The sequence below is a fragment of the Schistocerca cancellata genome, chromosome 7 (assembly GCF_023864275.1).
Source record: "Schistocerca cancellata isolate TAMUIC-IGC-003103 chromosome 7, iqSchCanc2.1, whole genome shotgun sequence".
Taxonomy (NCBI): Eukaryota; Metazoa; Arthropoda; class Insecta; order Orthoptera; family Acrididae; genus Schistocerca; species Schistocerca cancellata.
In genome coordinates this window covers 333062522-333075600 of record NC_064632.1, presented here as the reverse complement: position 1 = coordinate 333075600, position 13079 = coordinate 333062522, and the positions used below count along the sequence as shown (strand labels likewise).

The 13079-nt window shown below is 41.0% G+C and overlaps 1 protein-coding gene across 10 annotated transcripts in view; it reads left to right on the top strand.

The window, feature by feature from the left end:
- Positions 1 to 1883: 1883 nt before the first annotated feature.
- LOC126091944 (mitochondrial ribonuclease P catalytic subunit) overlaps positions 1884 to 13079 on the top strand; it is a 135635-nt gene continuing 124439 nt past the window's right edge. For all 10 annotated transcript variants that reach the window (XR_007521288.1, XR_007521287.1, XR_007521282.1 and 7 more), the window contains exon 1: positions 1884 to 2326. Coding sequence is in view for 3 of the 10 variants with exons in the window: in XM_049907275.1 (XP_049763232.1) it covers positions 2124 to 2326 (203 nt within the window). In the remaining 7 variants the exon portion in view is untranslated. The remainder of the gene's footprint in view (positions 2327 to 13079) is intronic.

Below are 13079 nucleotides of genomic sequence, written 5' to 3'. Positions count from 1 at the left end.
TATGGTACCATCAGCTATTAAGATTACGTATGCTTTTGGTCTTGATATAAAAATTGCACTCACATGATTTGAAAGTGCCTTAATCGATTTTTTTCTGTATCTAAATAACTGTGGAAATTAATTCTAACGATTCTATTTATTTGGTTTCTAATCTCATTGGCGCGCAACATAAAATTGTTCTTCGAATCTTTGATCTGTATATACAGACAGCACATCTTGATGTCAATCGTGTGAACTGACCGGTTGGGCTTAGTTTGCTTGGGGTCTGCATGTCACGTCACTTCCTGGTGGCAAACAGCTAAAGCTTGCATTCGCCTTAGGACAAGGAACTGTTTGATTTATTCTGTGCAAAATTCAAAATTGTTAATTGCTGAAGTTTTTAATTTCATGTAAATTGTCGATATACCTAAGCCACTTAAGCAGCTTTTAAGATCTATAGTTTACCACAAAAAATCCTCAAAAATATACCCCACAAATAAATATGTAGTTAAGTTTATATCACCCCCCCAAATTACACATATTTTTTCATGAGGTAAGTATTCCATTTCTTATTAGCTTAATTCACAAATTCAGTTACTTCTGTGTGTAGAGGACTATGCAGATACATTAACTTCAATACCATGTTTATCGCCGATGGCTGCACAACCATCATGGACATTGGTTTGCTTAATTAACCTGGAGCTGAATTTGATCTTTAAGTGGCTACAGCAGTTTACAAATAGGTATATGTTTTTATGTAATATTCCTTTCAGCGGAACAGCCCAACAGCACAACGACTGTAGTAATTATATTTCGCAATCCTGAAGGTGGAGAAGTCTTTTATCGATGTACTGATCTGGAATGGAGAATCAGAAACAGCTGACAGATTTTGTGATGCAGCCTAGTTAGCTCAATGAGGCTATTATCAGAGCAAAATCTACACAATACCAGAGTTTACGTATTTTTTTATAAATGTTTGAAATATTTTGAAAATTGAGAAAACCATTTCTATAGTCCATAGTCTCCTAGTCTCAGTAGTAGTGACATAGAAAATTTACTTTTTAAAGATAGTTCAGATGAAGGAATTGCCTATAAGGTGCACTGTGTTGCAGGAATTCAGGATTACTAAGACTACTTTAATACAATGGTATGAGTTTAGAATAAAAACTGACTGTGCAGTCTGATTGACATTAGAGTTTTTCTGATAAATAAAAATCAAGTGAAAATTGTCACTCCTGATGACAGTGAGTTAAAAAAGTATGTGAGGCAAGTTGTATAAGCATATTTTTAGTGGGAGAACCATTTTAAAACAGGTGACAGTATGTCTCTTTGATATGATTTGTAAACTTATAAAAGTCTCAGAAACGAGATATTAAAATTGCATATACAGCAAATGAGACATTCTACACGAGATTCTTCAAATAAATATTTTTCTTATTTCATCAGTTTTGATTTGGATGAAATTTTTTATAAATTACACAAATGAGAAGCACAATACTTGGTATGTAGGAAGAAGAACATTTTGGTATCATTATTTCCGTAATTTTCTGGGATAGTAAGGTTTGAAAAATTCATGATTGCAAATGAGACAGAACGATCTTGAAATGTAATCTGTAATTTAAAAAGAAACTTCCTCCAGAAATTTGGATTATTGTGCCTGTACCTTAGTCAATTTGGCGATATAAGCTTTTATTACTGCACTATGTCACAGTGCGCTAATTGCGCCTATATTTTTCCATTTTCCAAATGATAGTGCTGTTAAGATAAACAAACGCACAAAAAAACTCGACAACAATACACAGGAGACTACTGCAAGCTTTCGCCGTTTGCCACTGGAAAGCGCTTTGAGTTGCAAACCTGAGGCCAGCTGATCGCAACTGATCGACTCTCCCGATCAGCACCAAGACTTGCTGCCTGTAGACACAAATGAAACTTCGCAACACAGTATAACATTAGACTGTGCTCTGCAATGTTGTAATTGGTCGATTTAAAAGTGAAGTTTGTTTGTAAACAAACGAAGTGGTGGTGTGTTAAGAAGTAGGACTTGTGGCCTATAGTACCAAATGTCATTGTTTATGTGGCAAAAGCAATACAGTTAACGGAACATCATTTCAAAAATATATTGTTAAAGTGTGCTTCCAGTGATGTCGAAACGATCAATGGTATGGTCTGCAAAGTTGGTCCTGCAGCACTTCATCCGAAAAAAGCTGTTGACGAGAAATGTTAGCAGTTTCTTTTCCGGCGCTAGGAAGTGCGTTAATATTAGTAGTGCGTGTTATGTCGAGGGGCGCAGACAAGAAAGTACTATCAGCAATTTTAATCCATCACGAGTAACAACTCAACAAAGGTGATGAATAGATTTTTATGTTTTATTGTCTTCCAATTGCGGTAGTTTTTCATCTTATGCAAATGAGATCTATTCCTCTTAAAAAGTTCAATCTACGAAACGAACGTTTTGCACTATCAGTAAAGTCTCTCAAGAAAGATCAGTATACTGTAATGAGAGGCAGTGTTAGGGATAAAAAGACTCGTTAAAATAGTAGCCACAAATTTTATGGCGTAGGGCCTACTGACAAATGAAAATATGGCTGAGAACAGGGCAGCCGCTTAGAAGGCTTTATAAGAAGTTGAGAGTAAACGTGTATGACAGTATGAATTTGTATTTGTCAAGGGAAACTTAGGCTGAGCTTCAATATTATCAGTATATCAGAAGCTACAGATTCACAAGTAAGCAATAATTTCTTCTGTGGTAACTCTATACTTTTTATATACATCCAGTTGCCTTTTAATAGGGATAGGCCTAATCTCCCTGTCTTGTTTTTAGTATTTGTGACTATGTGAAAGGTGATCCTGGAGGAAAAAGTCATAGAGAGAATTAAGTCGTGCTTCCAGTTCTCTCTATAACATTACCATCTTTGCTGTACCAATGCCAAAGATTTTGAAAATGGATTGAAATGACTTCAGAAAAACTCATTGCGCCACACTAAATAAAATCATTGCTTCTACAACAAATTATGAGGCAAAATAACTTTTCTGGCTAGTTAAAAGCACATTCTGACATATGAACAAGAGTATTTGAAGAATTACATTACTGCAATCTACATCAATTTGAATTTGTTTACTGGAGTCAAGTCTTGGTATCCCTCTTGCAGTTTTTCCCTCACGTACCGTAACTATTCTTTGATAAATTACAAATGCATCCTACAAACCTATCCAATATTTCAGTTGAGGTGGGGCACAAATTACTGTTGTCCCTGATGAGATTCAGTACCTCTTCATTAGTTACCTGATCTACCAATCAAATTTTCATTATTCTTCCGTATCACTAAATTTCAAAAGTTACTATTCTCTTTTCATCTATACTGTTTTTCATCCACTTGCAGTTCTTCAGACAAATACTCAGAAAAATTTATATCAGAAGTTAACATATATTTTTCTTATGTAAATGTTTTTCTTGGTATTCCAAGTCTGCAAATTATATTACCTGTCTTTCTGCCAGTCTCAGTTATTTCATAACCCAAATGGCAAAACTTATCTACTACTTTCAGAATCTTGTTTTCTAATCTTATTCCCTTGACATTGTCTGATTTAATCTGAGTACATTTCATTATCTTTGTTTTTACTTTTGTTGATGTTCATCTTGTAAACTCAATTCAACACCATATCCATTCTGTTCAACTGATGTTTTGTGCCCTTTGCCATATCACACAAGATTACAATGTCATTAACAAAAAAGTCTTGATTTACTCTCCCTGATATTGAATTCCTTTTCCAAATTTCTCCTTGCTTTCCAGTACTAATCACTCTATGGACAGACTAGATAATAAATGTTGATAGAAAACAATTCTGTCTCACTCCCTTCTCAGTTACTGGCTCTCTTATACCTTTCAACCTGCTTCATGCTGTGATGAAGTCTGCAACAGGAACACTTCTGGGGTTAACTGTAAAATTAAGACCCTTGCTCTGTATTTTCAAGGTGGTTGCATAGAATTCCTTCTTGCCCAGGTTGACGACCGTGCAATCGTCCTCATTGTCACTGATTTCTTACTGTTGCATTCCACTTGGGACCAGGAGGTGCCATCAACTTGGTCCCAGTCTTGTCTGTTTAGAGTGTTTGCTATAAAAATGTGTAGAGGCAGCTACTCTCTGGATGTCACATCAGCTTGGTTGTGAATGTCACATACACACTACCTGACCAATGCTGAGCTCTCTCGATGTTTGATTCCATTGGCTGCTGATTAACTGATTGAGTTTATGTCATTAAATATTGCATGACATCAAGCTGAAATTGCTCAAAAATTTTGGAAATATTCATACCCCATGAAATGCCAGGAATAAATTCATCATCTTGTAAAAAGATCAGTAAATAATAGAGGGAGCACTTTGTGATGACATTTTATCTTTTGATTGTTGTCATTTAAGCCCTCCTGTGATCTAGGATATTCTGTTATTGTGGTGTGCCATGTCAGGCTTCCCGCCCGAGGTCTTGTGCCCGCCAGGAGCGGCTGTGATGTTATTTTCTGGTCACCGATGTGCAGGAGAATGAGGACACTTACAGTGTTGTCAAACTGAGTGAGAAGGAATTCAGTGCACCTTGAAAGTACTGAGCAAGGGTCTTAATTTTGCAGTTAACCTCAGTAATGTTCCTGTTGTGGCCTTTGTCAGAGCAATGGACCCGGTGGCTCTGAAACTTCTGGCCAGGCTCAAGAAGTCTGATGAGAGACATGTAGGGTGCTCACCAAAACCAAGCTGCCTGAATGAAACGTCTATGGTGATGAGAGGTGGGCTCTCAGAAAACCCCGGTAAGATGAAAATATTGTGGTTTTACCAGCAGATAAGGGGGAATGCTACAATCGTCCTATGGAAGGCAGATTATGACAGTAAGGTGTGAAAACTTCTGGATGACCCAGCAAGCAGACCATTAGAAAGGGATTCCATAGATAAGGTGGATAAGAAGTCCAGAGCTCTCCTAAAGGAAACCGGCCATCCAGAGAAGACTTACGCAGCTAAGAGCAAAAGCACAGTACCAAACAGACTTTATGGCCTGTCTAAGATGCACAAGGAAGGGGTTCATCTACATCCAGTAGTCAGCAACATTGACACAGCTAACTACCTTATAGCTCAGCACCTTAAGAACATGCTCTTGCCACATGCTGGAAAGTGTGCCCATCACATTCGTTACTCGAGGATTTCTTACAATGCCTCATACAGATCTGACATCATGGTCAATTTCAACGTGGTCTCTGTGTTCACCTGCATACCACTGAATGATTCACATGAGTTGATTGGAGAAAAGCTCAACAATGCTCTCCTCCATTTAGGCAAGTATTGACCTCGATGTACTTCCTATGTGGAGGTCAATTCTATGAGCAAATGGAAGAGGTGACAATGAGCAGCCCTCCTTCACTGATGGTGGCCTATCTCTCTATGGAGAGATTGGAAGAGGAGGCACTTACATTGGTTCCAGATCAACTGAAATGCTTCTTTAGGTATGTGGATGACATCTTTGTTATGTGGCCCGACAGGAGGGAAAAGGTCTATGCTTTCTTGGACCACCTAACTCACGCCACCCTAATGTTAAATTCATCGTGGAACACTAGTAGGATGAATTACTTTCCCATTCCTAGATGTAGTAGTCAAGAAGAAGGCAGGTGGTACCTTTAGTGTACCGCAAATCCATTCACACTGACTTGTACCTGCAAGCAAAAAAATAAATGGTGAACTTTGGTTCATCAGGCACGAATTCTGTCAGATTCTTATAATTTGGTGACAGAGACAAAACATCTACAATCTGTGTTCTACAAAAATGGATAATCTTCTCAAGATGTTCAGAAGGTGCTGTGCCCTGATTCTCACCATACATTCCTGTAGAGGTACAAGAAGAAACAAAGAAAGTTGCATATTTGCCGTATGTGGGGCTGATATCACTCAAAATCAGCAGAATTCTCCTCAAACATAAGATCAAGAGCATTTTCCATCCACCCACGAAGATTAAGGCTGTGCTAGGGAGTGTGAAGGATTATCTGGGTCTACAGAAACTGGGCCCATTCACATAAAATGTGAATGTGGTATACCGTACATCGGCCAGATGACTAGGGCCATTGACATCAGGTGCAAAGAACACCAAAGGTACACCAGACTGAGATAGGAAATCAAATCAGTGATTGCTGAGCACTGTTTAGAACTAGGTCATACTGTTAACTATAGTGATTTCAAGATTCTAACACAAACATCAAGATACTGGTACAGCATCATCAAAGTATCTATTGACATTAAGGTCACAGAAAATCTCATTAACCGTGGCACTGGTTTAGAGCTGTGCTCTGCCTGGAACCCAGCATTTGATCTTCTGAAGACGCAATGGAGGCAACATCAAGGCCCCAGGGGATACAACTATGAAGGTGGAGCTAGAGAACACTTCCAAGTACATGTGACAAAGGGTGCATATAAAATGGTATGGCGCAGTGGTTAGCACACTGGACTCGCATTCGGGAGGACGACGGTTCAATCCCGTCTCCGGCCATCCTGATTTAGGTTTTCCGTGATTTCCCTAAATCGCTTCAGGCAAATGCCGGGATGGTTCCTGTGAAAGGGCACGGCCGATTTCCTTCCCCATCCTTTCCTCACCCGAGCTTGCGCTCCGTCTCTAATGACCTCGTTGTCGACGGGACGTTAAACACTAATCTCCTCCTCCTCCTCCATAAAATGGTACTTCAGGGAACAGACTTGATACATGAGCGTATTCTACTAAGTTTCGAGTGACGATTAGAACACCAGCAGCCTGAAAATAACACTGCAGCTGCTCCTGACAGGCACGGGCCTTGGACGGAACACCTGACATATCACGCCATGGTAACAGAATGTCCTAAATCACACGCTGGACGACAATCAGAAGGTAAAATGTCTAGAATACTTGGACGTAATTCAGAACTTCATACAGCCAGGTTGACAACAGAATAACAACAAATTACAGCATTCGGAACAGTCGCGGCTGGAAGAAAACTGTACAGTCACTGCTATTGGTCAGCACATACCACGGACAGAACGCTGTGCACAGCGCAGACCACAGACGGAGCTCCTAGCACAACATGGGCATAAATACAGGACTCGTTGCTCAGTGGAATCAGTATCAGGCAGCACCTGAAGTGACTGTGGGTCACACAGTTGAAATATCATTCAAGAAAGATGCGAATAACCAGTAGACACTGGATTGTAGTAGTTGTATAGAGATGAAGAAACTTGTACAGGATAGACTAGCTTGGAGATCTGTATCAAACCAGTCTTCAGATTGAAGACATCAACATCACCTATAACAACAACGCATTCCCCCTCCCATCTACAACGTTGAATATGAAGGACAAATGCCATAAGTCTTTTTGACCAAAATTTTGCTCATGGACTGACATATTGTGTTTGTGATGTCATTAGGCTTTTTTAAATGTGTTGCCTTCAGTTGTACATCTGCTATCCCAATCCGACAACTGGACAACCCGCCAGAAGGCATGGACATTGATGATAGCTGCAAGGTGGCGCCCCTATTATATCCTGTGAGTGCTGTCGGTGCCACAGTGATGTGCACGGACAGTGCGACCCTATCAGTGCTCTTGTATCGTATGTCGTCCCCAACATTGTTCAGTTCCTGTTGTTGCTATGTCTAGGCTCTCGATTTGGTTCGCTCCTCAGACTTGCCATTCTGTCATATATGTCCATAGCTGTTGTCGTCTTTGTTGTTGTCCAAAGGTATTGTTTTTCTGTGGTTTTGGCAATTCACCATCGATGCCCTCGGCCAGCTGGCCTACATCTTCCCGTCATTTCGGGTTCCAGTTACAAGATTACGCTTGTCACTTGGACTTTAAATCAGTCCTGCACACAGGACAGGACTATGGTTTGGTGATATCTGTCTAGCAAGCATTGGGAGTTGTGTGTGGCACACAATGACTTGGTGGTGTGGGTTGGTAGAGTAGGATACCACAGATGCAGAAGGAGACTGCAGCAAGAGGGTTACGAGTGCAGAATGTGTGAAGCATGGCTCTGGTCACAATGACAAGCTGACAGAGGTCTCCAGAGGCTATGACCAGGGGTCGCCAAATAACATTTACCGACAGCTTGGTCACAGTGTTTCGAATCTCGATTTTCAGTTATTGGCGAGATAAAGGTTAGAGTCTACTCTAAAATGGTGAGTACTGTACACTTATTCCTCAATTATTTGAATAACCAGACAAGTTTTATTGACATAGGAGATGAAAAGGGAAATGATCTATTACATACTCAAGATGATTTTTGGTGACATTGAAGAGTAAGGTTACAAACACTACACATTACTTTACTTTTTACTTTACTTTACACGTGGCTAAGGCCTTATCGACCATACACCTGCTCTACGAGCCTCTTCCAATTATTTCTATCCAGGGAAATTGTTGTCCAATCAGAGTTGATGCCCATCCTAGCTGCATCTTCCCGGATATTCTCCATCCACCTAATTCGAGGTCTTCCTCTTCTTCTCTTTCCTTCTAATTTCTTAGTGGATGCTATTTTGGGTAGTCTGTTCTCCGGCATCCTTGCTACATGACCAGCCCAGTTCAGTCTTCTCTTCTTTAACATTTCCACAATGGTACACTACACATATTCGAGCAAATTCAGCAAAGCAGGCACATGCCAATTAACATTCAGTAACTGTCATTCAGCATCCAGAAGAGGTTGTCTTTGTGTAGGATTTCTTACAACTGTGTTTCTTTAATTGAGTCATACCCAACCGAAAACACTATAATGTCAAGCAGTTTATGCATGATACATACCCAGTAGACTTCTGTTGTCATATAAAACCATCAGAAATTTATTCTGCACTTTAATTTCGAGACCCTCCCATTTCTTCAGTGTGTACACATTGGTTTCACTCTTATTTTATACTATATCAGTTTCCCCAAACTTTATGATTGCAGACTGACACACCATGAATGAGAAGCCTTTGCTGTATGTAGTGACACATGGGTGAAGACAAGTTAAATGTCTTTGAAGTAAAACATTAAGTATTTAGAATTTGATCATGGCTTGTACCATCAGCCAGAGAAATTGGTGGGGGCAGCCTATTCAGTTAGGCTGTGTTCACCCCATCTAGCATTTTGTGCTCACTTACTTGGTTATGGGGGGGCTCGATTCCTTATAGTGGAAGGATGTGTGTGTGGTACATGCAGAACAGTGCACCGGTACAGTTTCATGAGATCCTTCGGGAATGAGTAGCATGAATCTTCAGCAACAGGGGTATTGGTTGTGGTTCGCCAATACTGTGACCTCCCAGGACCCCTAACTTCAAACTGTTAGCTTTTTTTTATGTGTGTGTGGGGGGGGGGGGGGGGTTAGGGGGGAGGGGGGCGGCGAGAATACATGGTTGTCACATGTTCTGGAAATCAGGGAATTTCAAACTTGTCAGGGAAATTAGGAGAGGGGGGGGGGGGGGGAATGGGAAAATCTCATTCTTGTCTCACTAGATGAAATGGTTTGTTTACTTAGATGTCATGCATTGTCGTTGGCTGGGCAGAGCTGAGTATATGCACTGAGTACATGCACTGCTTCCCTACTCCCTCATTCCTACTGCTTCTCCCCTGAGCTTGCAGTCACTGTTGCCACCACTTCTTACCACTAGGCAAGCAGCTGCAGATGGGAGGCAGGGAGGCACGGGAGATGGTTTGTTTGGATCTGATTCTCAGAGATTGTTGACAAAGCAGCTGGAGATGGTGTTGTGTCTGAGTGACTGTGTGAATATGTGTATGCTCTCATTTTCTGACAAAGGCTTTGGCCGAAAATTTAGTTATGAGAGTGTGATTGTCTTTTTTGCGTGCCTCTCTGCGGCCCAACGAGCATCTCTAGGTGAGTTGCTACCTACCCTCATTAGTATTGACTCTCAGAGCATTTGCACAAGTTATCTGTTGCATGGATTGATCACAGCAGTCTCATTTCTTCAGCTTGATGTCTGTGACTTGTGAATAGGTGGCTGCATGAGTGGACTTCCGTGACGGGCCAAAACCTCAGGCCATTTCTGCGGGTACCTCTGACGGATCGGACCCACCGATCTGGAGCCCATTGTTTCCTATTAGTGTGCAGGCCCTGCCCATTAGATCTAGTCTCACCAATCTGCCTGCAGGCCGGGTCTGATTGTGTTTAGCGTAATGTGGCAGATTTTTGTGGTTTATCCAAGAACCCAGGACTGTGGTGCTCCTTGGCAGGCCAGAGGCCACAGACGATGGATTTCAGGAATTGCGACTGTCTCGATGCCAGTGCATTGTACAGTGTTGCATTTTATAGAAATTTTATTTATTCTAGTACATTTTGGCACTTAAAAAGTAATTTATATATTAGAAAGTAGGGATGATAAGAAGAAAAAATTGAAAAAATTTGTGGCAGTTGCTGTTGGTTTGTACCCTATATATTCATATATTTCTCGAAAGAAAAATCACACAATACCTGTAAAATAACAGACATAATACAGTGACTAATAACTGAATATAACGAACATAGTACTGGTAGTCACCTATAGTGACTGCATTACACACACTTCTTTCAAGAGGCCTACTTTTTTCTGAGGTTATTTCTGAAATGAGTGAAAGTATTTTAAATGTATTCTGTTGCCAGGGAGACTTGTTTACATTCGTCATTCATCTGTCTTCAATGTGCCCATTGTGTACGTGTACTACACATAGTGAGTTAACTGAGTGTTCCATTCAGACATAGCAAGATACTAATTTTCTGAACAGATAGACATGATTTTTATTATGGTTGTGCAAATGGTAATGTACATGAAGCCACATGACTTTTTCCAGACTGAAGAGAGCCAAGTCATTCAACCACTGTTGCTGTGTATCATTTCATTGCCGAGAGAGGATCTGTTGACCAAGGAAGACCACATGTTGCTCATACAGTTGACTAGGAAGAGCACATTGTACAGTCTGTCGAAAAAGTGCAAGACAGTCAGTCAGTCAGTCAGTCAGTCAGTCAGTCAGTCAGTCAGTCAGTCAGTCAGTCAGTCAGTCACTCACTCACTCAGTCGCGTGTTCCATTGATCAATTGCACGGTACAGTAGCCGTTATGATGTGGAACATGTGAAATGCACAAGAAATGCACATATGAAACAAGATTTTTTAATATGTATAGGAGTGTTGGAACTTAAATAGTGGTAACTATTTCTTCACAACTGATACAAAAGAGTTACGTGTTTGCATCTGTTACTGTCCTTCAAAGTAGTCACTAGCGTTGTGTAGAATCCGTTGCCAGCGACGTGGAAGGCGTAGTATACCGCTAGCAGAGCCTGTTCTCTTGATGGTGCGAATGGAGCAGTCTAAAGTTATGGTGATTCTTGTGTATGACTGTGATGGTGTTATCCTAACACATTATGTTCCTCCACGGCAGACTGTCAATGCACAGTATTACTATTTGTTTTTGGAGGATCACCTGTGACCAGATTTGCGAAAGAAGTGGCGACACTTTCTGTGCAATCCTCCCATCATTTTGCACAACAATGTGCGGGTGCATACAGTGCAAGCTGGGGCTGCTCTGTTCATTCAATGTGACTGGGAAGTACTGTACCATCTACCATACTCCCTGCACTTAAGTCCTTGTGACTTTGATTTGATTCTGAAGGTGAAGAAACCACTTCGTGACATTTGCTTCAGAACTGTTCCAGAGATTCAATAGTCAGTAGACCGCTCTATTCGCACCATCAACAGAACAGGTTCTGCGAATGGTATACTGTGCCTTGAGATCAGGCAACATTAGGAAAATTGGAATTAAAAATTCCTGCAACCAACGTATATGGGATGATTGCAATCCTCGTGTTATGGTACATGCTAGATATCAGCTTCAGTTTAAGACTAATGTATGTGCTGAAATTGTAGGTGACTGTTTGGTAGGGCTATACACTCTCCCAGCATTTCTTGTGGGTACTGTCTGTAGGGACTTTTTCAGGCCACCCTCCAAGATTATGTGCCTCTGCAAATAAGAGGAAACATGTAGTTAATGCATGATGGAGCTTCAGCACATCTTAGTCTTGGTGTTCGAGATGCAGTGGCTGGTATCTGCTGTGACAGATGTACAAGTAGAGGAGGATCACTTCCATATCCTGTACACTCCCCCGCTCTTGATCTTCTGTTTTATTATCGGTGGGGGGGGGGGGGGGCTTAAACAACTGGTCCATGCAACAGACCACCCACCTGAATCCTTGATTAGAAGCAAGAGGAAGGCATTTCAAGCATTTATTATAAGTTTATGTGTTGATGAACTCCAGTCACCTAAATTGTTAACTTTCAGTAATAACTTGAAGTGAAAGATTTTCAGACATACTTTAGATGAACTTCTTAAACACCCTGTATATCTGGCCTGAAGACAGACCGCAGATACCAAACACTATGGAATGATCAAATCTACATCTACATTTATACTCCGCAAGCCACCCAACGGTGTGTGGCGGAGGGCACTTTACGTGCCACTGTCATTACCTCCCTTTCCTGTTCCAGTCACGTATGGTTCGCGGGAAGAACGACTGTCTGAAAGCCTCCGTGTGCGCTCTAATCTCTCTAATTTTACATTCGTGATCTCCTCGGGAGGTATAAGTAGGGGGAAGCAATATATTCGATACCTCATCCAGAAACGCACCCTCTCGAAACCTGGCGAGCAAGCTACACCGCGATGCAGAGCGCCTCTCTTGCAGAGTCTGCCACTTGAGTTTGTTAAACATCTCCGTAACGCTATCATGGTTACCAAATAACCCTGTGACGAAATGTGCCGCTCTTTTCTGTAAACAGTGCTGCTCAACTTCAATCTACTTAAAGAATGGCATCAGGAAATTATGAAAAGCTGTTGTAATGTGGGCACTGTAACAGCTTTTGGTAATTCCCTGATGCTGTTCTTTAAATGATTTAAACACCAAAAGTTGAATATGTAGCACACCTCTTGGTTGTGATGGTGAAGCTGTGTTTGATATATGTGATTCACAGGCGCATGAAGCAAATGAATTGTCTATATTGTTCAGGTGATCATTTCATGTGGAGCAGGGATTGCCCTGTTTATCCCCAAGAATGAAAAATTCAGGAACTGGAGATTTAAAGGAGAAT